The following is a 26338-nucleotide window of genomic DNA, read 5'->3' as shown; positions in this document are numbered from 1 at the left end:
TGCTGGGGAGGCCCACCTCAGAAGTTGCTCCAGAGTGGTCCCTGGGTCTGCCAGTGCAGATGAGCCCGGCAACTGCGCAGTAAGCCAAGTACACCCCAGGAACCAGGAATCACATGGATGGGTCAGGCACACCCACCAGAGGGGTCCCCTGCTAATGGGACAAATAGACACATGTGCATCTAGGGTGAAGGGAGAGAAGAAAGGCTGGTACAAGGAGTAATGGGCTGAGAAAGTAAGGACTTCAGGGATGGGGTGTTCAGGGAAAGCCAGAGAAGAGCCAAGAAGGTGCAGGAGCCAGAGGAGAAGGAGCCTCTGCCAAGTGGAGTTGAAATGGGCAGCCCTTGAGGGTCGACCTTACCACCTGGAGTGTTCCGTGCAGGAGAACAAAAGAGGGGCAGCAGCAGGGCCTGGGTGTCTGACCTATGACAGGAGGTGGGTGCAGGGGGAGCAGTCCATCATCCTGGGCCTTCCCAGTCCCAAGCTAGCTCCATGTGCCACAGTATGACAGGTGAACAGGCCTCCCAGGGCTGCCCAGCCCCAACATTTCTATTCACAGAAAACATAGTGCTGTGAGCACCCAGCACCCAAGGGAGAACCCGTTCCCTGGGCAGAGGGATTCCTGCAGCAGCACCCCCGCCCCCCCACAGCATGGGTGCAGTGGTGACTCATCGCTCCAAACAGGCGAGGGCGGGCAGCCTGCTGGCATCCTATTCCCAGGAGCAGCGGGCTTGGGGCTGTGGGAGCAGCCTGCTTCCAGCTGAGGACCAGCTTCCATGCCGGTGATTGGAACCCCTCAGTAGGGAGGGGTGCTGGGGTAGATTAGAGCCTCTCCCCCCAGAGAAACAGAAAAATATTCCAGCGTCCAGCCTCAGCGAGGCAGCCCGACCCCCAAGCTAAGCCAGGATGGAATTTGGACTGTAGGCCCTCAGGTCGGGAGCAGCCTTGGGAAGAATACCAGCATTCTCCAAAGTCTTAGGGAGACCTCTGTCACCAGCATACCCATACGAGCCTCCCAAACAGCAAGACTACTTGGAGAGAGCATGTAGAGCTGCGCTGGGTGCCTGGGAGCCCTGGGGGGCCAATGGCACCCAGAGGGTGCCTGTCCACCTTCTACAACATGGGGTTTCACTTAGAGCTCACAGGGAGAGACTCGTCCCAGGGCACACAGCCAACAGGGAGCTGAAACTACAGCAAAACTCAGACAACTCTACTCTTCTCGCTCCACCCCGTGTCCCCAAGTAAGGCGAGCATCACAGACAGAGCCAGGCTGGCAGGGCAGCACCTCTCCCACAGCTAGTCCAGATAGCTCCATCTCCTTCAGGAGCCACCCTCCTCAGGAGTTCTGAGGCCTTTGGGGCCAGGACTCCCCATCTTCTTGATGCCTTTTAGACCTAAGGGCCCTGTCCCTCCCACAGCACTTGTAACCACTGTCCTGCTCCAGGCCTAAGGTTGGCAGCGCAGCCAGAGGTAGGTGAGGTTGAACAGCACCCGCCCCCCCCCGCCCCCCCCCCCCCCCCAGACCCATCAAGGCCGGCTCTCTGGCCGCAGGGTTGTACAAAACCGCCAGGGGCGCCGTTGCCCTCCACCCAACCAGCGGTCCTGGCTGGGCTCCCGAGGGCAAGGGATTCCCCGCGCCATCCACAGGTAATGAGTCCCCAGCACAGGCAGGGGCTGGGGAAGCCTGCAATTTGCTTGCAGCTGGTGCCCGCCTGCTTCCAGCCTCTTCTACCAAATGAGACGTCGCACACTGGGTCCCCAGAACTGCCAGGCTGTCCCTCCCCTCCCCCTCCCGGAGAAAAGCAGAAACAACAAACAACTAAGTGCGTGGGGGAGCCCAGCCTGACAACTCCACCGCGGCCCCGCCTGCGTGTGCCGCACCCCCGCCCCGCGCCCCTCTACACCCTCCCTCTCATTCTGCCGCGGGGCAAGGTCCTGGCCCGGCTCAGGGTTCCGAGCAGGCTAGGCGCTCTCAAACCGCCGGCACCATCCTCCCGCCCCCGCACAACAGCTATTTATAGCTGGGGAAGCACCGCGCCCGGGCGCCGCTGCCCACCCGGCCGGCCCGCTCACCATCCCCGGGAGCGGCCCTGCGCTGCTCCTCCTGGGCGCCGCCCGCCGCGAAGTTGCTCGGGCCGGCGGCGCGAGAGCGGCTTTGGCTTTCGCTTTCGCGCGGTGCAGCGCAGAGCAGCGCACACCCCGGCGCGCCAGCTGGAGGCCCCGGGCTGGGTCGGGCTGGGCTCGCCCGGGGCTCGCTGCGCGGGCTTCTCCCCCGGCGGCGCGGGTACGGGTGCGGGCTCCGCCGGTGCCCGCCGCCCGCCTCCGTGCGCCGCCGTCCCGGCCCGCCCGGCCGCCCACCTGACGCTGTGCAGGGCGCCGGCCCGGGGGCATGGGAGCGCCGCGGCCCCGCCGCCGGCCGACTTCCTCCGCAGCGGCGCCCGGGAAACCACGGCCCGCGGGCTTCCTGCTGCGCCTAGCGGGCTGGGGGCCGGGGCGGGGGGTGGCCGCCCGAGCCGACCTGGGAAGGGCCGAGCAAAAGCTTCGGAAAGCGGGGAGCCGGCGGGCAGAGGAGAGGCGGTCGCGGCCCAGGCCCCCGCCCCCCGGCCCCGGTCAAGTTCCTACCCGCCGGCTCCGCCGTGGCATCTGTGCAGCGGCGCTAGGGCGGGCGCCGGGCCATGGCCGCGGAGGCTCGTTCGCTCGTGGCGGGCCGGGGCGGGGCGGGCAGAGCCGGACGGGGCGCGGGCACTCGCTCCCTCGCTTGGCCTGGAAGCGGGCCCAGCAGCACAACTGACTTTTGCCGGCCAATCCTCGCAGGTTCCCTGGCCCGGTGCGCGCCGGCGGTGGTGGACTGCCCACCCGGCGTGGGGTGCAGCCCTCACCGCGGGGGGAGGGGGGGGCTGTGGGTCTCAAAGGCCCCGGACCAAGCGGTGTAGAGGCGGCAGGGAGTGCGGAGGGCCGTGGCAGCCCTCACCCCGCACGCGGTAGCTATGTGAATGGCGCCCCCTGGAGTTGTGCCAGGCGAAGGCCCTGTGGAGGGCAGAGGAGTGGGTGTGTGGGGACACGCAGCTACCCTGAGCTGTCCTTGCCCATCCAATGGGGCAGTGGGAGGTGGAGTAAAGACTTTCCCAGTAACATCCTCAGGGGGAAGGGCAGAACGGAGATGCCATGGCAGTCCCCCAGCGGCCTTTACCGCTGGCAGGGGCCTCATCTTCCACTTGGGTTGTAAGGCTGAGCCAGGAGAAGGCCCTGGGTCAAGGCGGTGGGAGTGTCGAGGCTAGACAGAAGCAGGGTAGGTTCAGGATCCCCTCTCAGACTCTGAATTCCAAAAAGGACAGTAGCACGCCTCCCTCTCAGCACAGGGCAACCTGGAAGGGGGACTATGCTCATCCTACAGATGAGGAATGGGAGCAGAGGGAAGAGCCTCACCCAAGAACATACCACATGCCCCCAGGACCCACAGCTCCAGTGTGCGCACAGCACTGTGGGGCATGCTGCTCCAGGGCTGTCCACCAGCTACCAGCTGCTCCTCCGGTCCCAGGTGAGGAGAGGTCAAGCAAAGGAGGGGATGCTGCGTCAAGCCCTGGCCTGCCACCAGCACCAACCCCCCCCCCCCCCCACCAGCTCCTCTCACCACCTCAGCCCAACGAGCTCCTCACTTCCTCCTCCCTCCCCCCACACCCAGAAGCTTCAGATCCACCTGGCCCCCATCCTGGTGACACTTGTCCCGGTGCCATCTCCCTGAGCCGGCTTGTTTCCACCCATCCTACATTCAGGCTAGCTCCTGCGCACTAGTGTTCTCTGTCCTGCTACGTGACCCTGCCAGGTGTCTGTAGTCCTTACAGGCTCGGAGCCAACCTTACCCCTTCAGCCAAGGGGATGTTGCACTCTGCCCTCCATCCCTCCCTCCTGGGGATGGGGGACACAGAGGCAGTGTCTGGCACCCCCTGGGGGACTACTACTCCCTGCCAGGCCCTGGGAGAACCAGGTTTCTGTTCTCGGGGTCACTCACCTGCAAGGAGACAAGCAGCACAAGCCACCCCAAGGCTATGTGAGGACGGTGGTCTCCTGACAGAGTGCTCACCACAGGTCGAGACTCAGACAAGGAGTTCGAAACCCACATGCCACTGGAATCACAATAGCCCTTCACCATCTACACGCATATCATCATTTGACACTCACATGTGGGGACAGGTTCAGAGAGGTTGGGCACTGGTTCAGAGTCACAAAGCAGTAAGGTCAGTATGGCCAGGACCTGCTCCCTTGGCCTGGCTGGCTCTGGAGCTGGTTGACTCCTCCTGGCTGTACAGAAGCCTGGAGCAGACAAGTGACACTTGTGCCTTGCACAGCTCATGACCTCACTTCATACTTTATCCACTTCCTGTAAGATCGAGTCAGACCAAAGGAGGCTGAGAACACGGGTTCATCACACCTAGGCCAGGAAGAAACTGTGTTGAGTACGTAGTTCTCTGGAAACCGGCCCTTGTGGTGCTCTCAGGAGCACACTGAGGCCCGGGGTGGGTGAGGGGTTGTATACCAGGCCCCTGCCAAGTCTCTGGAGAGACTAGGGCAGCCTGGAAGGGGGACTGTGCTCATTCTACAGATGAGGAATGGGCTCAGAGGGGAGAGCCTTGGGGCAATGTGTGCTCCCCGTGATCTCCAGCTTCCTCGGCCCTGCCCTGGGCACCCCACAGTACCCAGCATCCCAAGCCCTGGATTGTGCAAGCCCTCTCCAGAGCCCCATGAGATGGGCATTGCCATCTGTAGCTGACAGGCCATGGCACTGAGGCCTAGAACAGGAAAGTGGGGGTCGCCCTCCCTGACTCCCCAGGAGGAAGCACTCCTGGGTACATCAGAAGCTCTGTGGGGTTCCATGTGAGAATACTGTTAAAGGGACCCTAGCGAGCCTACACCAGATCCTCAAGAATTCTTTGCACCCAAAAGAGCCTTGTGCCCCTTCTGGGACTTATCAGTACCCTATGCAGGAGAGCGCCATGAGTCCTAATTGCTCACAAGGCACCTGGACGTGCAGCACACAGGCCTCTGACTGCTGTCCGGGCGAGATGGCAGCTCATCCACCTCAGGGCCACCCCTGAAAGCTCACCTGAGAACCAAGTGGTGAGCACTCTGTCAGCCTTGGGGGCCCAGGAGGCCATGCTCACCCACAGTATGGCAGGAGCCCCAGGGAGCAGGGAAAGGCTGGTCTAACCTGTGGGCTGGCTGCTCTGGTCAATCCTGGGGATTGGAGTGCCCCTGTCACCTGCCTGGGTGTTGAAGGGCATGCCCCAGCCTGTCCCTGGAGAAGGACTGATGTTAGAAGTGGACACGCTGGCCCTGGGCTGCACACGGGCCCAAGTGTCCTCAGCCTCGGGGCAGGAGGAGCCCCATACCATCAGGGTGCTTCGCTGCCTTTCCAAGGGATGTCTGACCTTAAATCTCCAGAGCAAATTTTGACAATTGATCATAAGAAACTAAAAGTCCTGGGATGTTGCCTGGTCACCACAGGGGCTTTCCCAGGCAGACCCTGGCTTTCCCTACTCCAGCTCCAGGATCGGTGGGCCACCGTGCAGAGGATGATGGTGGCGAGGGCCACAGGTAGGTGGCCCTGAGAGCTACCTCCCCACCACCAGCCCAAGGCCCCCGGTTTTAAGGGCCAAGTGTGGGAAGTGTGGACCCTTCATGTCCTTGGCTGCTGCCCACCCAGCAGCCCCTGGCAGCTAATGGTGAAGCAGGTGGGCCAGGGCTCCACCCTTTTTCATGTTGAGAAGTTGGGCGGGGGGAGGTAGGGGGTGGGGGCCAGTGATTCTCTTTGCAACCCCAATCCGGCCCTACCTCCCCACCCTTTGCTGGCTGGCCACATTTATTCTCTACACCACAGCCATTTCTAAAATGCAAACTGCCTGCTGCCCTTAGGTTAAAGGCCTGGCCTCCCCCGAAGCCCAGGGATGGTGACCAAAGCCAGAAGGAACTAGAGAAAGTGAAACTGAATAACTGTGGCCTTGTCTGTGTGCGTAGCCCCTGTCAGGAGCATGTGAAGTGAGGAGGAGGAGGGTGAGGAGGGTCAGAGGGCAAAGTCCGAACTGTCTCAAGGTGTCAGCATCGTGTGAGGAACAACAGAGGATGAACACTGGCCCACAGGGCAGACATTGTCATCCTGCGTTACCAAGTAGGAAGGAAGACGTGCCGGACACCTGGGCGTGGAACCCAGGCCAATGGGTGAATGTGTGTATGTCCATAAGCCTCTGTGTCAGCATGTCCTCGCCCTGGGGCAGACCAGCAGCAAAGGCAGACAGGACACTGTTCACCCTCTCCTGGACACTTTCTGGTCACCGCAGCAGTGCCACCCCCCTTAAGCAGTAACCACAGCCTTCCTTGGAAATAGGTGCTTGGCCTTTGGGTCACGAGGCCGGTGAGTGTGAGCACTCCCGCACATCCCACTACCAGCAGAGGTGGGTTCCGGGCCCAGTGAAGCCACGGCCTAGATCCCAGAGCTGGGCTGCTGCCCAAAGTGCTGCCGGCTGAGCTGCCCAGAGGGACCAGGTGGCCCTAGTGGCCCCTGCACCATCCCTTCTCAAGACTGGAGCCAACATGGATCCGTAGGTCACTCCTGGTTCCTTTCTGCTGGCTGTTACCTCAGTCCCCACTTGACCTAACCCCATCTTCCTCCTTGGCTGAGTCTAATGCTGCCTTTAGGTGGCAAGAATTCTCAGAGTTAACAGTCCCAGTCCTCAGCCTTGGAGTTTTGAGCTGCTAACTGGTTTGGAGGTACAAGTTTTACTACTGCTCACCTGCCTCCCTGCTGTGGGACACTGGCTCTGTGTGACGTGTGCCCGGGCGGCCTCTCTGCCAAGAGCATGCCAGCCTAAGACACTGGGCCTTCCGGTCTCATGCTGGCCAGCTTCTTCTCCCCTCCTAGACAGCTAAGACAGCGAAACATGCTTCTCCTCCCCAGGTATACAGACCTCCAGCTACAACCCCACTTCATTCTCTCTCATATGCTAGAGCTTCTGGTACCCAGAAATTCTTTAGACTGTGCTTTATGGCTACAAGGTATCTTTGACATCATTGAATCCAGCTGTTTTGCCTGTTTGACCACGAGTGAGGACACAGTGGTGGGGAACAGGGAAGGGACACGCCCAGGGAAACACAGCCCGGCTGCTCTGGGCAGCACTCGATGCAAGCATCCCTGTCCCTCGGGCTGTCTGCCTCTGTCGAGGCAGACAGCCGTGCCCGTGCCACGAGCACCAGCACGTGGGCCTCTGGCATGTATACATTCCCGCCAGTGCCTTACTAAGAGGGAAACGGCCGCCTTGGGAGGGCCATGTCCACATCCCAGTCATCGCGAGGCCGCCATGGACGCCAGGGCTCTCACGGGCAGGCACTGCTGCAGCCGCAGTCCACATCAGCTCAGCTTACCTGGCACTTCCAGCCTGGGGATCAGGAGCAGAGCTGGCCACAGAGGGAGAGAACCGAGGATGAGGCCAAGGGACAGGGCAGCTTCCTGGGGAAGACACGCCAGCATCTGGGCCAGGTGCTGTTAGGGATCTCCCCGGATGGGAACATAGGAGAGATGGAGACACAGGTTGGGCGGGGGGGGGGGGGGGGGGGGGGGGGGGGAGGCTGGGACATCAGGGACAGCCAATGGGACCACGTGGAGGGGCCTCTATGGAGAGAGAAGGGGGAGAGAGGCAGGGCAGAGAAGGAGACCAGCAGGCTATGAGGCCTCTCGGGGTAAGCTGGGTCTTGGGTGTGATTGATGGGGACCATGAGAGCCTCCTTGGAGCGAGATGGCGCTTACACTGGGCTCCTCTGAGTCCACCCCCACGTCAGGGCTGGGAATGAGAGCTGTGTCCAGGTTTCTAGAATCGCCCACTCTTTGGAGGACTGCTGAGCTGCTTCCGCTTCATCTCAGGAGGGAAGCCTGCATCCTAGAAAAGCCATGTCTGACATGCACACTGAGAAAACTAGGACAGTCTTATCTGTCGTCTGACCCCAGGTTCCTAATAAATGGCCTTTGTGGGCTTGGCAGTGGGGAAGGGAGGCAGCTCTGGCTCTTCTGGCTGGTCTGCTAAGTGAGGGGGCAGTATTAGGAACCTCAGTAGAGTGAGGTTCAAGCCATGAGTGGCTGTAGTGGCCTGGTGCCTGTCAGGTATCTTCCCTGGGTAGCCCGACACAGGATCCTCGTGCAGGGAGAGGCCCAGCTGAATGGGCACCAACCACAAGACAGAGGTGAGGTCCTAGGCACAGCTGGCACACCTCTGTGCACATTTGTGTTCCCAAGCAAGCCCACCACTTTCTCCTGGTCAACGTTGGCCACAAGCAGAAGCCCTTCACATCTTGTGTATAATAACTCAGAAGGGGAACCAACTCGTCCAGACTCACCCTGCAGAGCAGAGCTCAGTCTTCAGCCTACAGAGGTACTCCCAAAGCAGAACACATTTGAGATGTGACCAGAAGATGGGACCCAAGCGCAGCACTCCTCCCGTCCCCTCTCTAGAGCGATGTGCAAACTGTTATCGCAGGATGCTCCTGCTGGCCCATGGCAGAGGGTCTAAGCTCAAACACAGCACTCTTCTATGAGCCGAGCCACACCAGGCTTCAGGGAACATGTGTCTAATTCCTCTGTGGCCAGGACCTACCCTCCTCCAGACTCCCCTCTGACACTCCACAGGGCTCTTCCTAGCCCTACTCCAACATTCTCCCTAACCTCTCTAGCCCCCAGACCCTTCTCCAGGCCTTTCCTCTACACTGCATAGCCCACTGCTCTGAGAGCTGCCCGCTTGACCACAGCACTGCTACCAGTACACCCGTGGTGGGCACCCCACTACCACAGGACAGAGCCAGCCTGCTGACCATAGATACACATGGCCTTGAGGACAGGCCCAGTCACCCTCTCTACCCCTGTCTGCCCTGAGCCCCGTCAGGACCCTCACACCTCACACGGCCTCCCTCAGTTCTCTCTCCTGAAATGCCTTCTCCCTGGTCTAACAATCTGAGCAACCTCCAGGTCAGTCCAGGCCTCCAGGAGCATTCCTGATTCCGTGCCCCCCTTCCACTCACTGAGAGGCTGGTAGATACCCCTCTCCTGCACCCACGGCTGAGACTCACAAAATAGTATACTCTGGGTGCCTGGGCTAAGCGCTGGGGATGAAGCTGAAGGCAGTGGGCTCCTGTGCTCCGCTCGGCTATCTCCTGTCTCTCAGGAGAGGGGGCCTCACCTCCCGCCCTTGGGGCCAGCCTTCCATTTCAAAGGCCTCCACAGCACTACCTCATTGGGTTTCCCACACCCCTGCAGCAGGGCCAGGTTTATTCCCCACTGTGAGGAGCCTGGGCCTGAGCCTCAGCCAAAGCAAGGCGTGGAGCCCAAGGCTAGCCCCCTTCCTCTAAGTAGATCCAGGTGGGTAGGGAATAAAGCCCGGCGCTGGCCTGATGGGACAGAGGCGGCCAGGTCCGACAGATGCTTCTGCTGCCTGGGGTTCCCGTGGCCAGTGCTAAGTGGGCCTCCCCTGCAGCCCAGAACTGGCCCTTACTTGTACTTGTCCTATGTGGGGAGCTGGAGGAGCGGGCTGTGGCTGGACAGAATCTGTGAGTCTGTGCTGTCGCTGGGCACACAGCGATGGGCTGGAGTTCATGGGGAAGTTCCACCTGCTCTGACATACCCTAATTTTAGACTTCTCGTACATACTCAGAGACCAGCATTTTAAAATCTGTCTTTAATCGACCAAATTCCTATAGTTCCTTCAAGAGGCCTTCGCAATTGGTTCTGATCCATCTCACCTTCTCCTCCACTGACCCTAGTGAACCCCGTCACCCATGTGCCTTATGTCATCAGGGTCCCTTCCCCCAGCTCCCTCCTTCTCCTGCAGGGACCCTTCTGGACCCTCTCTGGGTACAACTGCCCCAGGGTACATGGCAGGCAGTACCATTATAACCTCATGAGGCAGGTCTGGTCAGCCCCACTGTGCAGATGAAGAAACTGAGCCTTACCAAACCTGACTGGCTTGCCCAGGGCCACCCAGCTGTATGGGTGGAGCCAGGTTGGGAGCAGGGCCAGGGCCTGCCCTTGTGAGGGAGTCCTTGCTCCGCCCCCAGGGGTACTGGTGGCCACAGCCTGTCACCATGGAAACCAGGCAGGGACTCCTGGAGCTGGAACTCTGGTTTGGATTTTAAACCCAATTCCGCTCTCTCAGAAGCAACTTGGTCAAACTTTCCAAAGAGGAACAGTGGAAAAGAAGGTGGGGGGGAGGAGGAGGAGGGGGGAGGAGGAGGAGGAGGTGAAGGAGGAGGAGGAGGCGGCGGCAAATTTCCAAACTGAAGCCACCCCAGAAAGTAGGCCTGGCCACTGAGTTCGGGACACCTTGTCTGGGTTGGCAGAATGGTGGCAGGGCAGGGACCCCGCAGCCTCTCCTGGGCTCCTGCCCCTCCTTCTTGGGAGCCTGAATAGGGCGGGGCGGGGGGGGGCGGCCAAAGCAGGTGGCACCCAGCCCTTCCTGTCCGCTAGAGAGGCTGTCCTTTCATGTTTCCCAGCGGGGCATGTGTGAGAGGGTTCTTTTGGAAAACAGGCTGGAAAACCACTGACCTCATCCACTGGCCCACCTTTGGAGATGGTGAAACTGAGGTCAGCAGGGGCCAGGACCAGGAAGTCAACAGCAAAACTATACTCTGAGGTCAGGGCACCATCCATCTGGTCCAGAATGGGGTACACAGGGCAGATGTGTGGATCAGGCCCAACTTGGACCAGGCATGTGGTACCCCCCATCCCAGCCATGCTTGAGTGCCCCCTGCCATCTACAAGCCCCAGCCACACCTGTAGCGGCTCCTGGCTTGAGACACCCCCATACAAGGCAACCTCGCCATCATGCACAGTAGAAGATGGCTAGGAATGTGACCTTCAACTCTGGGGCTCAAGAGCAGCCCAGGCCCCCAGAGAGCTTCAAGCAGCCCCATGCTCACAAGAATCCATCATGAGCAAAACCTGGCAGCCTTATCATCACATATGCTCTTGTGTGGAAACATCTCTGGGCCATGGGAGGTACTGTTTGAGCCCCTCACAGGGGTTCCTATGGCCTATGGCCAATGCCCATTGCCTCAGGAAATCCATCCCCCTGGCTTCCACTCAAGCTTGGGCTGCCTCAGATGGCCAAAGGCTGTGGGCAGCTCACCCCCGGGCCCCCAAGTTCCCTCAAGGGAACTGATGACCTGCCTGAAGGGACACCCAGGAAGCTCTGGCGAGGAAGGGGAGGCAAACGGGCAGGGAGTAGATGCTAAAGGGCTGCTAAATGGGCACAGCTCTGGGGAGGGCAGGCAAAGGCAAGCACATACATCCTGCCCTTTCTTCTGTCCCCACCCCTGTTGCAAGACCCCTTTGAGACCCTCAACTGCTCTCTGCCCCTGCCACCTCCCACATCTGGAATCCTCCCTGGTTGGATGATGCTACTACTTCCTGTTTTTATCATGTAGGTGGGTCTTTTTTGGAAACAGAACAGGAATGTTCAATGGTGACAACAGCCCAGCAGTCACCAGTTGTGGCGAGGGCCAGGCAGAGCAGCCACACGCTCTGGTAGAGGTTAGGCCCAGAAAAGGCCACATCCAGGCTGCACAGGGCTACTCCTTGGGGCTCAGATATGTGGCCTGTGACCACCTCAGCACAGGGGTGGCACCACAACACTCTTGAGTGTTAGGTGCTGGACACGCCCACCTCCCATCTCCCAGACGAGGAAATGGAGTCTGAGCAGTCATGTCCCACCCTGGTACTTCCACACCCTGGCTCTGTCAGCGGGTAGGCTGGGTCCAGGGGGACGGCACCCTGGCAAGGAGCTAAGCCCTGGACTCATTCCCTACGCCACCACTCCCCGGCTCAGTGGCCCGGGGCTTGCCACCTCTGATTCCTCATCTGCAAACAGGGTAACGCGGCACCCCTCCTTCCTGCAAGGTCTGGATGGGGCCAGCTGCTTGGAGCCTAGCGAGCAGGATGAAATCCAGGGCGGAGGTGGGCAGTCATGTCTGCAGGCCCCCTCCTGTCTGCCCTGGGCCCCATGACCAACAGCACAGGCTCTGTTTGGGCTCTGACCTCAAACCTTGCCAGGCCAGGTGCAGGCTGGGTGTGGGTGGGTGTGGGTAGGGGCAGGGAGAGGTCTGAGCTCTCTGAAGCCGGGCTCCATGGGACGGGAATCCCAGGCTGAGGGATGCTGGGCCTGGGCTGTCACTGTTCTCAGCCTCAGCTTGCTCATCATGAGATGGGGATCATGGGGTTGCAGTGAAGCGTAATGAAGGAGGTGCCTTCCACCCCCGAGATTCTCTGCACCCATGGAAGCAAGCCCTGTGGCCTCCCTCCCCTCCCTGGCGGGGGCCCACTCACTGACATTTTTTCCCATCTCAGCTTAGGAGCCAGGTCATACCCACCAACTCGCCCCCACATCCTGAGGATGGGGCCTAGGGAGGGCCTGCCAGGGAGCCTCCTCATCTTCCTGGCCCTGAGATGGGGTGCCTACAGCCTCAACAGTCATAGCCCTCCCTCAGGCTCTCCCCTCGCTCCCAGCCAGCCTCAGGTCCTTGGTCTGAGTGGGCCACCTGCCCTGTTCTGCTCTCCAAAGCCTTGCCAAGGCCTCCTCCTAGAAGTGCACCTCTTCCTGCTGCCCTCAGCACAAGGGTGCTGCCCCTCCAGATGGCACTCCTGGGCCTGGGGCAGTGTCCTAAAGGGATAAAGCTAAAAGCTCGCTGCCCAAACTGAGACAGTTACGTGCAGTGCCTCAGAAAGATGCGGCAGGGACACTTATTCAAGAGCAAGCCTCTAAAAAATAACTTGCAGTGGGAAAAGAAGTCCACACTGGAAAATGTTCTTCTCTTCAGGAATGTTAAACAGCAAGCTCCTGAGTGAGCACCCCCAGTGGCTGGGTGGAGGGGGCTGTGGGCTGAGGTCAGTTCTGGACATGTACACAATCACTGCCGGCCCCTGGGCTGGCCGGAAACTCTGGAGTGGAAGCTGGACCGCAGGATGTGGGTCCCGGGCCTGGACTCCAGTCTGGGATCTGCCATTTGCTGGCTGTGTGGCCCACGGCAAGTCACAGCTGTGCCACCCGCAGGGGTCTCTGCACCCCTTCATGGGACCGGCACGGTGGGCAGTTGCGGGACTATCATGGTGTGTGAGATTGCGAATGCCAAGGGCTTAAACACATCATCTCCTTCTGCCCAAGCGTCCCGGCACTGCCACAGCCAGGGATCCATATCTGGAGATGGAAATTGTCTCCAATGGTCAGAAAAGACTATACTCTGGGGGATGATCATCTAAAGGCTGCTTACACCGGATTATTGGTGGTTTTTAAAAAATTCTAGCTGTGAATGAGGGCAGCTGGGCTGGGGCAGGGATTGATGATTGTGCTGTGGTCCTGTCAGGGTAGAGGTTTGGTTGTCCTGTGGCCTTGTCCCTACTGCCCCACTGCATGCCAGCCCCTTGGGCCGGGATACTTGCAGCTTCTCAGGTGGGAACTAGCCCCTCCCCACCTGCCACTTCTTGGGCTCAGGCTGTCCCCACAGACAGGGAGGCAGGGATGTGGACGGGAAGGCCTCCAGCACCTGCTCCAGGCTGAACCTGAGCCCAGCAGGCCGGAAGCTGTGAAGTTCAACAAGGCTTGCAGAGCTTTGCAGGACATGGGAAGGAAGGAGAACGCGGGGATAAGCTAAGAAGCCACACAAGTTTGCTAACCTTTTTAAGACTCTTAAAAACCGGACCTTTTTTCCCTGGAGAACTTGAAGTGAATCTTTTGTTTACTTTTGCAACTGGCCCATAGATCATCTCAACAATGCTAAAAATAGCACCACTGCAGCCATTTCTACTACAGCCAAAGAGCTCAGATTTCCTCAATTTAAACTTTTCCCTTCTTTTCTGTTCTCTAACTCTCACCATGAGGTGACTAGGTTTCCTTCCACCCCGTGGACGGCGCTGCTGCTCGGCTCTGGGGATCTTTGTGAGGATGAGGGGGAGGCCAGGACACCTACCACAGTCCCCTCCACCGAGGGCAGGGCCAGGAGCACAGCCTGAGCCCGTTCCTTGCTGGCCAGGTGGGATACCCGCAGCCACTGGGGACTTGGTACCATGGGGGGAGAGGAAAGCCACAACAAACTTCAGATAATTTCCTCTGAGAATCAGATGATATGGGTGCATAGACAGTAGTGAGATGATGAGCAGTGGCCCTTCAGCAGCATCCTGGCGTCCCACGGTCACACATGTAGACCTGGGGCCCACACACTGGGCAGGAATGTGTGGGACAGTGGACCTGGTGCAGCAGAGCAGAGCTGAGCTCCAGGCCAGGCCCACCCCTGCCTGCGTGCACCCCCATCCTTCCTGTCCCGCATCCCACTGGTCTGTGGGGGCCCTGCGTCCCTCCTCTGCCTATCTCTAGGGCCCATCCACTGGCTGCCATGCCCACTGCCCCAGCTAGGTTCAAAATGCCTGGGTCCCAGCTCAAGTGCAGACTTGCTGGGGAGCCAAGCCTCGGCCACCATAGCATGACTGCTGGCAAGTGCTGCTGCAGAGGCATCCCACTCTTTTTGGTGGCATCCTCTCCCAGTCCCCAGAGCAAGCACATCAGCCGGGGAGTGGCCTATGAATAGGGCCTGAAAACAGGGTCACAAGCTCTGCTGTCCAACAGGGGAAGCCAGGTCAGAATGGTGGACACAGGGTAGGAAAGGCCTTTTGATTTTGACAGCTCATAACACCTGTTGGTGTCAACTTCCCCTTCTGTACAATGGGGATAATAATAGTATCTTAACCACACAGACATGCTGTGGAGAATCAAAGGCGGCACCCCAAATAAAGCCCCCAGCGAGTGCCCATAAACGGGGCCAGTCCTGCCATTGCCAGGGCCTGGCCGGGCACAGATGCTCTGGCACTGTGGCAACAGTGAAAGCCTCCACTATTACTGTGCTCTCCTCTCAGGAGCTGCAGCCCCTGGGTGGAGCTAGGAAGGGACTGTCTACCACAGACAGGTGGCCCAACCCAATCGTGCCCACACATGCCCACACTAGTATCCACACCAGGCAACAGTGCAGTCCCAGCCCTCTGGGTGGCCCTGGTCTATACCATGGCCCAGCTACTGACTCCAGCCCTCATCCACCTGTAGTCCCAGACCCACCTGCTGGGGCAGGGCTAGATGCCCATGTTCCTGTGCCCATTGCTACACCATCCTCTCTACCTAGCCAATGAACAATTTGGGCAACACTGCTGCTTAGGCCAATCCCAGTGTAGGGGCCAACCTTCCCTGGCTTTCCGTTCTTCTTCCCTTATGTGTGACCACCAGCTACCACCCATGGGCTTCGGCACTACATACAGTGAGGCCAACATTCCTCCTCCAACACTAACTGGTCATGGGACCTCAGCCAAGGTACCTTACCTCCTGGCACCTCCATGAAATGGGCCTGCAGACACTGGACCTCACTGACAATGTAACTGGCCCAGGGCCTGGCACACAGCAGGTTTAACAAAGGGGCAACACATTCCTAGAGGTGTGGGCACCGGGACAAGCAGAGGTGGAACCAGAACTTGTCACAACCAGTGCTGAGAGCAGAGAAAGTGACATGCGCGGACTGACTTCAGGAAAGGTGTGGGTCTGTTGCCAACCAGGGGCTTCCTATCCCGATGTTCCCTGGCCCTGACCCGAGTGGGTGGGCGGGACTCTGCACTGGAGCGCCCCACAGGCTGGAACACCCTACGCTGGCGCTCCTGGGGCTTGTTTACTGCTGGGAGGCAGGACAAATGTGCCGCTGTCAGGGGTGGTGTAGGGTATAATTAACTGGGTGGAGACCAACACCTCGTCCCTGGGTCGTGCCTTGGTCTTCCCTGATGACTGCCTGTTGCAAAAGGCCCTGAACTTGGGACTGGCATCTGGGGGTGGGTGTCAGTGACTCAGCTCCAGGGGTAGGTGCAAGTGAGGCAAGAGCTGCCCACGAGCCCACCAGGCATGGTGCCTCTTGGGAATTAGGAGCATGGTGGGAAAGAAGGGCCAACTGTGGCCCTGCAACAGGAAGCAGACATCTTGGGCACAGACCCCAGGGCGTGGCCAGAGCTCACCCAAGTCAGGATGGTGCCTATCTCCCCCACTCTGGGGCTGCTCAGTTCCCAGTTAATCCTGTCCCAGGGAACCTTCGAGGGTGGGAAGAATTCATAGTCTCTAAGCACGCCTCGCCTGTTGGGCACTGTGCCAGAGGGATGTGCTGGGATGCTTTTCTAGATGAAGTCCCCGCCTGGGAGTGCCCAATGTGCTGGATTCCAGAGGCTGTGCCCTCCTCAGCACCACTGGCCTCTATCTTGACCCCTGGCTCTCTCCCGAGGGCCAGGGCACTGGTGGAAGTCTGGCCTGTACAATAGGCACTGTCTCAGGCCCAGCAGTGCATTAGGCTCAGAGGCTGGGCTGCCTGCCTGGGAGGTGGGCCTGCTGTGCCTGCCCCTCCCTAATACTAGGTATCTGCTCACTGGGTAGGTAGAGGGGGACTCCCCCAAGTTCATACAGCCAACTGGTGGGGTTAGAGTAGAATGGGTGTGACTGATTCTTGCCTGGATAGATGGAATGCTGGAGGTTTTAGAGACCTTCTCTCCTTCCCCCCAGGTCTGGTGGGCAGCTCTCCCACCAGTGGGCTGCCTAGCTTATGGGGGCCTTTCCTCTCACATCAGGGCCCTCAGTGAGTACTCAGGCTCCAGGGCTGGCAACCACACAGCACAAGTGCTTAAAGAACAAAGACAGCTCGTGATGACTATATCTCCCAACACTTGAAGCAACATGGTGTCAGGACAAACAGAACCACAAGGCCCATGTGGTGGCTGCTGGGTAGGAGTGCACGCCAGAGCCAGGGCCAACAGAGGGACTAACCATGGGTACAGGAAGGGGCTCGGCTTTCCCAGTCACCCCATAGATAGGCCAAAATGAAACCAATGGTTTTGAGTGCAAGGAGGCGGCAGGGAGGGGGCTGGTAGGAGGGAACCTGGGCAGTTGCTGAACCATCTGGCTCCTGACGTGTAGAGGCACTGGTTGCCGAGGGCCTGTGACTGGGCCTCCACTCTCGGGCACTTGCCCTGGAGACTTGCACAGGTGAGGAAGGAGACCAGGGAAGGCCATGTTTTTGTACCAGTGGAGAACTGGAAGCTACCACTCCACTGGGAAGAGGGTAGGTAGGTAAGCCGGAGGACAGACAGGGGAGTACTACAAAGCACTGACCAAGGGAGAGTGAGCAAGACCTGCGTCCACAGGCACCAAAGGCCAAGCCAGGCCGCACAGAAAGGGGCCCATGTGGTGGGCAGGGACGGCCATGTCTGCATTTCAGGCTGCCCCACCCGAGCCAGAGCAGGGCCTGGAGCCTCCAGAGGGCCCTGGCCAGGTGACAGATGGGGCTCCCACCACATACTGTCACCACACCCCTTCTGGTGCCGGCACTGCCCTCCACTAGCACCACTGGGATCCACGATAAGCCCTAAAGCCCCATGCAGGCTGATTCCTGATCCTAAGGGTGAGTTGTGTGATGTGCCAAGGGTGTGCTTGGTGGGGGCTTCCATCCACTTATTGTGACCCCCCTGCCAACAGGCAGCCTTGTGGAGTGGCCAGGGGCCGAGCCCACCCAAGAGTCTAAAGTCTGTGCTCTTCTCAGTGGCCCCAGGGCCTGGGGACCTGCCCTGGGTGCTGCTGGCCACGGACTGCTTGCCTGAGCTGCAGGCAGACCCCCACATAGGGCGAGAGTGGCTGTGGGGGCACTGTGGCAGGGCAGCCAAGCCCCAGCAAGCCAGCATCTCACCTCTACTCCCTCAAACTCCGGCCACAGCCGCTGCCCACCCTACACAGTCTCAGACGCAGGAAGCAATGCTAGTTGGGCCTTTGGTTTCCTTTGCTTCTTTCACAGTGGTTGGAAACTGGGTTGAAACAAGAAAAAACCCTGCCTACTAAAATAAGCAAACATTTTGGGAAAGGAGAGAGAGCCATCTCTGGCTTGGTTACTATGGGAACGTTTCTGAATCAACTACAAGAGGGAGAGAAGTTCACTCTGGACAGAAAAGCCCAGCTCTAGCCTATGTAAGCCCACCTGTCCAGAGGTGCACACACCTGCATAGGAAGCTGTAGAAGCTTCTGGGCACTCAGAGATAAGCCCTCAGCTTCCACAGTGTGCTTTGAGCCTGCTTTCCTGGCCCCCTCTGCCCAGAGAGGTACAGTCCCCTGCCACACCCCCCTCCCCGCCCTGCAGCCCTCTCAAGGCTAGCACTGGCTCAGGAGGGCTCATATGTCCCCCAGGCGCAACCCCCACCTCGATGCCTCCTGTCCCGGGCTTTCCTGTCTTCCCAGCCCCTGTTCTGCACAGCTGGCCTGAGGGGCCACCTCTGAATCACACAGCCACATGCCTCCTGCTGGTCCCGCCTGAGGCTGTCAAAGAACAGGCGCCAGGGCCCAGGCCAGGCCCCGCCGGTGCAGGGAGGGCTGCAAGACCTCAACCAACAACGTTCAACAACTCTGGCTCTGTTTTGGCAAAGACCAGACGGTTCCGCCTGGTGGGAGAGGGCTGAGGTAATGAGGCCCTCAGCTGGGGCTCCAGCCCGCTCCAGAGCTGGAGCCATGGCCCAGGAGCTCCAACCTGCTCGGCAGACAGCCCGCAAGCAGGGCTTTTCCACGGCAGAGGAAGGGGGTGGGCTGGGAACCGTTCCCTCTCAGTCAAGTTGTGGAGCAGTGGGGCTGGAGATGCGCCAAGCTCATTCCTCTCTCTCACATGCTCATCCAACCACACTGCTGCGCCCTGCTACACGCCACGTCTACACTGCTACAGGGCCCCCGCCAGCAGTGCAGAGGGCCCGATAAGCCCCATGTGCAAGGAGACCCCACAAGGAAAGTCACACTCATCCACCCTTCAGCACCCATCGCGTCGTCTAGCCCTTCACACACAGTGTTGCCTCAGGCATGGCCCAGCCTTGAGGAGATCCCCCCAGAGGTGCCTCTAACCCCGAACCCCGGGAGGCCTCCCTGTCTTGTTTCTGGTAGAACAGCATCTACTCTGCCTCCAGCACATCCAAGTTCCTCAAGGGTTCCCTGACTCTCCCATGTGCCTGACGGTGTCCTACAGAGGCCCTGTACGGAGGGACAGGCATGTGGGGTTCTACTGTAAGCCTGCAAGTATCCTGTGGCAGGGGCATCACGGCAGCCAGCATTGGCTGGACCAGGAGGACATGCCTAAGGACCATCTGTTACCCGAAAAGGCACGAATGGAAATCAGTCTACAAACAGCAAGCACCTCCTCTGGGCCAGGCAAAGACAGCTAGGGACTCAAAGAGGAACACGGCACAAAGACATGGACAGGAAAGCCTACCACAGCCTGCCTGGGAGCCCAGAGACCGGCCCCACGTATGTGCCCACTCAAGGAGACTGTGGCCCTCACATGACACAATACTGGGTGGCAGCTCCAAATGTGAGATGGCCTATGCTCCTCACAGGGAAATTTCTGTAAGACTTAGCGTCAGCAAAAAACCCCAAGTTGCTGAAAAGCATGTGTGCACGTACACACACACACACAATTTTCTCAAGCTGCATGACAAACTTGTCTGATTTTGCACACACACCCCTGAAAAAAGAGAACAACCCAACCATGCAGCAGAAGCACTTCTGAGAAGGCCACCTGTTCCATTGTGTGTCTGGACTGTTTGCAGTGACAATGTGGTCCCATGTGACTCACACAATTTTCAGAAATTGTCATTAAAAAATAACGGGAGGTTTAAAAAAAAAAACAACAAAATGGGACATCTGAGTGGCTCAGTTGGTTGAGCATCCATCTTCGGCTGGGGTCATGATCTTCGGGTCTGTGAGTTCAAGCCCCGCATCAGGCTCTCTGCTGTGAGCTTAGGGCCTGCTTCAGATCCTCTGTCCCTCTCTGACCCTCCCTGGCTTGTGCACTCACTCTCTCTCTCTCTCTCTCTCTCAAAAATAAATAAAGATTGGGGCACCTGGGTGGCTTAGTTGAGCGTCCGACTTCGGCTCAGTTCATGATCTCAAGGTTCGTTCAAGCCCCACGTCAGGCTCTGTGCTCACAGCTCAGAGCCTAGAGCCTGCTTCAGATTCTGTGTCTCCCTCTCTCTCTCTCTCTGCCCCTCCCCCGCCTGCGCTCTCTCTCCCTCTCAAAAATAAACAAACATACATTTACAAATAAATAAAGATTAAAAAAAATAATAATGGGAGGGTCCCCTAGTCCAGGCCCTTGAGGATGATGAGGGGGGCTGCCCAGAAAGCCCCTTGGGTGAGTGACACCAAGGATTGGTGGCCCAAGACAGTGGGGTCTTTGCGGGACGGCAGGCCAGGGTGCCAGATGCCCCTGCCTTCACCCTCCCTATACCTCCTCACAAGTGCTAGTAGCCTGGTGCCTTTAGCACCCAGGCTAAGGCATCAAACCCCAATGCACACTGGCAGGGAGAAGAGCCAGCCTGCTCCTCCCGACCTACAGCCCCAGCTGTCAGTGACATGGCCCCATCCCAGCAGAGTCAGCTGAGGGGGCCCTAAATGCTCCTCTCTAAATGTGGCAGGCAACCATTCCCTCACACTTGGTCACATCTGCTAGACATATTTGCGTGCTGAGAGTGCACAGGGTCAGCACTCTCTGGGTATGAGGCAGGGTGCATCCACCCTGAGGGTCCTCCCACAACAGTGGCAAAGACAGGGCAGGGTGGGCTCAGCAAAGGCCATCCTGTCACCAAGAAGCTGGGAGCACCTGTCCCTTGAGTACAGGGATGCAACGGGGGTATAAGTGTCTGTTTGGCCTCGGGCTGGAGAAACACGAGGAGCCCCAACCCACCTCCAAAGAGAAGAGCTGAGAGAGCAGAGGTGGCCAGGACTTGGGCTGGAGAGCACCCGAGGGTGGTAAAAGCAGCGGGTCGTTGGGGAAGCATGGAGAAACAAACAGCTGACACAGAGGAGGTAAAAACACCCAAAACATCCAGTCTGTGCTGGGTGTAGCCTGTATCTGCAGGGGCTTCCGGCTACAGGGAGGCACTGCCTATGTGCCAGGCTCACCCAGGGCTCCGCCAGCCTCCTCTCCCACAGGCAGCCTGACTGCCCTTCTACAGAACTCATTTTCTAGATGGCCCCAGAAACCACAGGAGCTGCTACGGGGAGTGAGCCCAATGGGGAAGGGGCCTGGAGCACCCAGCTGCCAGTTCAGATGCGCTCCAGCTCTGAGGTGCCGGCCTCTTAGACTCTATCGTTTGGAAGGGTAAGCAGTCCACCCATGAGGAAGAAAGGGAGGTTGGGTCTCTCTTTACAACATTACTGCGTAGTCTTTGAGGGCAAATACCAGCAATGTAAGAGGGGAGAAGAAGGGAAGTTCTTTTCTTTCTTGAGAGAGGGAGAGAGAGAGAGTACACGCAGAAACAGGGGAGGGAGCACAGAGCCCAACGTGGGCTCAATCCCATGACCATGAGATCATGACCTGAGCCAAAATCAGGAGTTGGACACTTAACCAACTGAGCCAACTAGGTGCCCCAGGAAGCTGTTTTCTTGAGCACTTACCATATGCTAGATCCTGAAGTAGGGTCGCTATACCCCATTATATAACTTGATCCCTATAATACTCTTCAAGGCAGGTAGTAATGGTAGCTCATTTTATAAAGGAACCCAGGGAAGGGGAGTCTGGGTGGCTCAGTCGGTTAAGCATCAGACTTCAGCTCAGGTCACGATTTCATGGTCCGTGAGCTCAAGCCCCATATTGGGCTCTGTGCTGACAGCTCAGAGCCTGGAGCCTGCTTCAGATTCTGTGTCTTCCTCTCTCTCTGCTCCTCCACTGCTCGCCCTCTCTCTCTCAAAAATAAATAAACGTTAAAAAAATTTTTTTTTTTTTTTTAAATAGAGGAACTCAGGGAAACTAGCTAGCTGCCTGGCTCTAACTTCAATTTGGCAGCCACAGAAAAAAGGTTTGCAGAACACTGACAAAGAGTTCTTACAAATCAATAAGGAAAGGACTAACAACCTAATAAGAAAATTAACAGGAGTAGAAATGGCACCGAAAAAAACTAAAACTGCTAATGTGATATCATGGGCAATCCCACTAATAATAAATGAAACATGATAACACTTTTCACCTACCAAAGAGCAAATAAATATGAAAAAAAGTAACAGTGTGGAAGAGGTCTGAAAAAAATGAATCTAAGTTTAGGAACGTGGGCTGGATCTTTGGATGGTACTATCTTTCTTCTAGAACTTTAAAGGCACCACAAACTCTTTGACCAGGAAATTGTTTCTAGGAATTTACCCTCTGAATGGATCCCCACATTGGCAAAGATGTATATATGAAACACGGTAACAACAAAAGACTGGAAACCACCTAAATGCCCATCAATGGGGGATGGGCAGGTAAGTTGTGGCATATCCACATGTCGGGAATACTATGCAGCTACTAAAATGAACGAACAAGTTCTAAAACACTCTCCAAGATACGTTCTTAACTCAAAAAACAAAAAACAAAAAAAACCCAAAAAACAAAGGTCAGAAGCACAAATACTTAGTCCTTTGGGCACATTTCTGCTCCGGCTTATACATAGGCAGACACCCTCTGCAAGGACACACGCAGGATGAGGAACAGAGGCTGCTGTGGGTGATGGCTGTGGCCTGGGCATCTAGGCAGGAAAGAGTTTCTCTTTCTCTGCCAATCCTTGGTCCTGTGTAGACTGACAGCATCTACTGCTTGTCTATAAAATACCCACAGAGAGAGATGGTAAAGGCAGGGCTCGCAGGCTCCATGGCCCCTGCCTGGCCACTAGAAGGTCATAGCCTGGAGAGGGGAAGAGCCACGGACCCAAACATGTTACCACCTGGCTGGCTCTCAGTGGGGAGGCCCCTACTGCCACGTGCCTCAAGAACCAGCCTTTGACACACCCCTCCAGCCCCAAGACCTACTCTCCTCAGCTCCTGTCCAGGCCAACCCCACCCTTCAGTTTTTATACACATAACAGGGAATCCGGGAAAACAGAGAAGCAACCATAGCTCAGAGGGTCTGGGTAACTTGCCAAAGCCACCCAGCTGGGAGCTGGCTGTCCTGGGAGGGGTGGATGGAGACTTCCAGGTGGAAGAGTGAGGGGTCAGCTATCTCTGTGCAGGACACAGCAAATGAGGGAAGGCTGGGCACAGGTGGGGTGGCCAGGCAGGGTAGATGTGGGCTTAAGGGGACCTCAGGGATGGAAAGCAGACAAGCCTTGGTGACAGGCCATGTCCTGGCCAAGGGGTGGTTCTCTATGCCACATAGAACGTCAATGCTGGAAGGGCACCGAAAGCCCAGCACTGTCCAAACTTGTTTTTCAGGCAGTAGACACGGCTTCAGTCAGAATCTCCTAGGTGCCCAAGACCACATGGGGGCCGACGGAGCTGCTCCAGAGGAGCAGACCATGAGCCTGGAGCCCCTTCACCACTGCCTGCTGTTGCCCCAGAATGCCTGGAGCTCTAGAGAACGCACAGAGCTTATCCATGCCTCTACCCCACAGACGGGCAAACCAGTGCCCAGAGAGTGCAGCGACTTGCCAGAAGTCACTCGGCAAGCACGGCCCCACTCCCGAGTCTGGCGCACTCTCGACTGCGCCACCCTGCCCACCCTCTGAGGATGCTGCAAAGCCGTGGTCCTGGGAACACCCGCCCAGGGAGGCCATTCGCACACCTCCAGCGCAAAGCAGTGCAGCAAGCAGCCTCGGAAATCAACAAGGCAAAGTACTCACATTGAAGAAATTGGTCTTGTTCCTCTCGCAGAAGAGCCCCTGTGCCGGCATGTGCTGCAGTTGTTGCCACGGGATACCGCTGCCTAGCAACACGTCGCGGGCCCACTGGAGGTTCTGGGGAAACAAGAAGTAGGTTGGAAGTGAGTGTGTGGGCAGCTCGCGGCGCCCACGGGGAAGGGAGGCAGTCCCCTCCTTCCTGGCTGCGTTGGCAGAGCGGCGATGAGCAGCGGCTCCTGCAGACACCGATCCCGCAGCTCCAGGCAGCTCTGGCTGTGGGCTTTGATCATCTGGCTGTGGGGTACATTTCCGGAACTGATTTCCTGCCTAGCACCGCTGACTTAGGAGAGTGTGGCCTCGGATTGCCCAAGAAGGGCACAGATAGGGACCCTGCACCCGGATCAGCCTTGAAAAACTGCTACATGGACCCAGTGCCCCACCTTCTGTCAGGGGAACCCCCGCTGTCCCAAAGGGTCAGCCCTGACTTGTCAGGGTGTCAGCAGTACTTATTGTACCTGGTGACACAGCCACCTTGGGCTTAGAAGAGCTGATCTCTGTAGGACACCAGGGGCCTGAGTACCTGGGAGGGGAGGGGGGCTCCATCCACAGTGCTCAGGCCAGTGCTCTCTGGGCAATGGCGCCTCTTGGAACCCAGGCCCAGGGGGCCTGGTAGGGTGGGAACAGGAGCCTACCAGCCCAAGTGTGAGAGGCTGGGTGTACGCCTGGCTGCCTTGGCCTTCTCTGGGGCCTTGTCACTGACTTAGAGAGCAGCCCTTCCCCACTGCCGACCTGGCCTGCCACCTTCCTCTTTCCGATCTTTCCTGTGGAGACTCCCATGGCCAGGACCACAGCTAAGCACCCTGCACGCACCATCTCACCCCAGCACCCAGACAGTGTGGTCTTACAAGGGAGAAGCCAGCAGGGGGCAGAGCTGGGACCAGAACCTGGACTTCCCCACACCAGACCTTCCTCTTTCGAGCAGTGCCCACCCTCCCCAGCTAATCAGTACTCCTGCCCTACCCCCATCCAGGTCCCTTCCTTGCCTCTCTCACCCCTCGTGCCAGGCCTTTATCACCTCACATCCCAACTGCTTAATGCCTTCTACTTCTTGGCCTGCAAGTCTGTCCTACCTGCTCCCACTCTGCTCACTACTGGTCAGGCTAAACTTAAGAAAGCCCCCCCCTCATCACAACTTCTGGCAAAAGTGCAAACACCAGCTCCCTGGCTTGCTGGCTTGGAGCCCCCGCTGGCCTGCCCTTGAGCCTCTGCTCCTACCCCTGCACAGAGGGATATGCCACAGAGGTTGCTGTCGGAGACCACAGGAGACCCGTCGGAGGTGAGGGCTCCTCCACACCCAGCACCAGACAGGACTCCATGGGAGTCATATAGAAACGTGGGACATATAGAAACGAGGGTCCCTCTGAGAGGGAGACAAGTAAAGTTTCAAGCACACATCTCCTGGATGACACCCTCACAGCTAGCTCTTCTGTGGAAGCCCGAGGGAGAGCATCATCTCCTGGGGGAAACCTGGATGATTAAGCCTGGCAGTGACTCTCAGGCCATTTTCTACAGGGACGTGGCCTGGCTCTGGGAGTGGCTGAAGGCTGAGGACCCGTAAAGTCGAGGCTGCCTTTGCCCAGCAGGTCTAAGCAGGTTCAATGTGGGGCTGGGGGCTAGAGGGTCACGGGCAGCCCGACACATACGAGAGCAGGGCCAATCCCAGGTGGACGAGAGGGCACACACTGTCCACAGCCCTCTGCACAGCCAACCCCTCTAGCCTGAACTCAGGAGGCTTGCTGTTTTGCTCAGAGCCCTCCTTGAGCCCAAACACCTGCTCAGACACATCTGACATGTTGAGATCAGGAGCAGGCTGAGACTCTGCCTCTCTTACAGACTCCAATCAAAACACCAAGGCAAGCCCAGAGTAGGAATCACACCAAGGGCCGTGCGGGGGCTGCTCTCGCTGAGGCTCAGCAGCTGTCAGGGAGCAGCAGCCATAGCGATGGTCTCCTGAGACATCACTTCTCCAGCACTCTCAGGTCTTTCTAGGGCCTCGAAGACTGATGCTACAGCCATTCATGGTGAATGATTAGGCTTCCTGAAGGCTGAGGTACCTCCTCTCTGCCCCCTTGTGGGGGAGGCAGAAACAGGCTAAGGAGGGGCTACCTGGGAAGCAACAGTCCCTGACCCTTGACCAGGAGCACAGGGGCCACTCTGCCCCACACAGGAAGAGTGAATACTCAGTCACTCAGTCCCAGCCTTCAACTTTTGAGCTTCAATGCCCCAGGGGGCATGAACCTGCAGTTCACATTCCAATGTCCAGAGCCGTGCCCAGAAGTCTGGCTCAGAGACCCCGCCTCCCAGACCAGTCCATTCAGAAGCCTCCTGAGGTTGGTTACAAGCTTGGCCTGATGCTTCTGCCAGGGGAGGGAGGGTTAGCCATGGACGAACTGAGCACGAAGCAGGGAAACAGCATGGGTCGGGCGTGCTTCATTACAAGAATAAAATCCAACTCAGATTAGTTCAAGCTGATCAGGGCTCCTCTGGGCTCCAGGACACAGGATTCAAAGAGAAGATAAAGCTTCAGACCTCCAGCAGGAAGAGCAACAACTCAGGAAGCCCAGGAGAGAGGCTCAC

General features: G+C 58.2%; 1 protein-coding gene across 7 annotated transcripts in view; it reads right to left on the bottom strand.

The window, feature by feature from the left end:
• Window positions 1-26338, bottom strand: part of CABIN1 (calcineurin binding protein 1) — a 152391-nt gene that overhangs the window by 22398 nt on the left and 103655 nt on the right. For all 7 annotated transcript variants that reach the window (XM_019467117.2, XM_053902129.1, XM_053902127.1 and 4 more), the window contains one exon: window positions 23705-23818. In XM_019467117.2, the coding sequence (XP_019322662.2) occupies window positions 23705-23818 (114 nt within the window). The remainder of the gene's footprint in view (window positions 1-23704; window positions 23819-26338) is intronic.

The sequence above is a fragment of the Panthera pardus genome, unplaced genomic scaffold (assembly GCF_024362965.1).
Source record: "Panthera pardus isolate Hobbes unplaced genomic scaffold, ASM2436296v1 HiC_scaffold_15, whole genome shotgun sequence".
NCBI classification, from domain to species: domain Eukaryota; kingdom Metazoa; phylum Chordata; class Mammalia; order Carnivora; family Felidae; genus Panthera; species Panthera pardus.
Note: the sequence above shows the minus strand (reverse complement) of the source record. Positions and strands in the feature narration are given on the sequence as shown.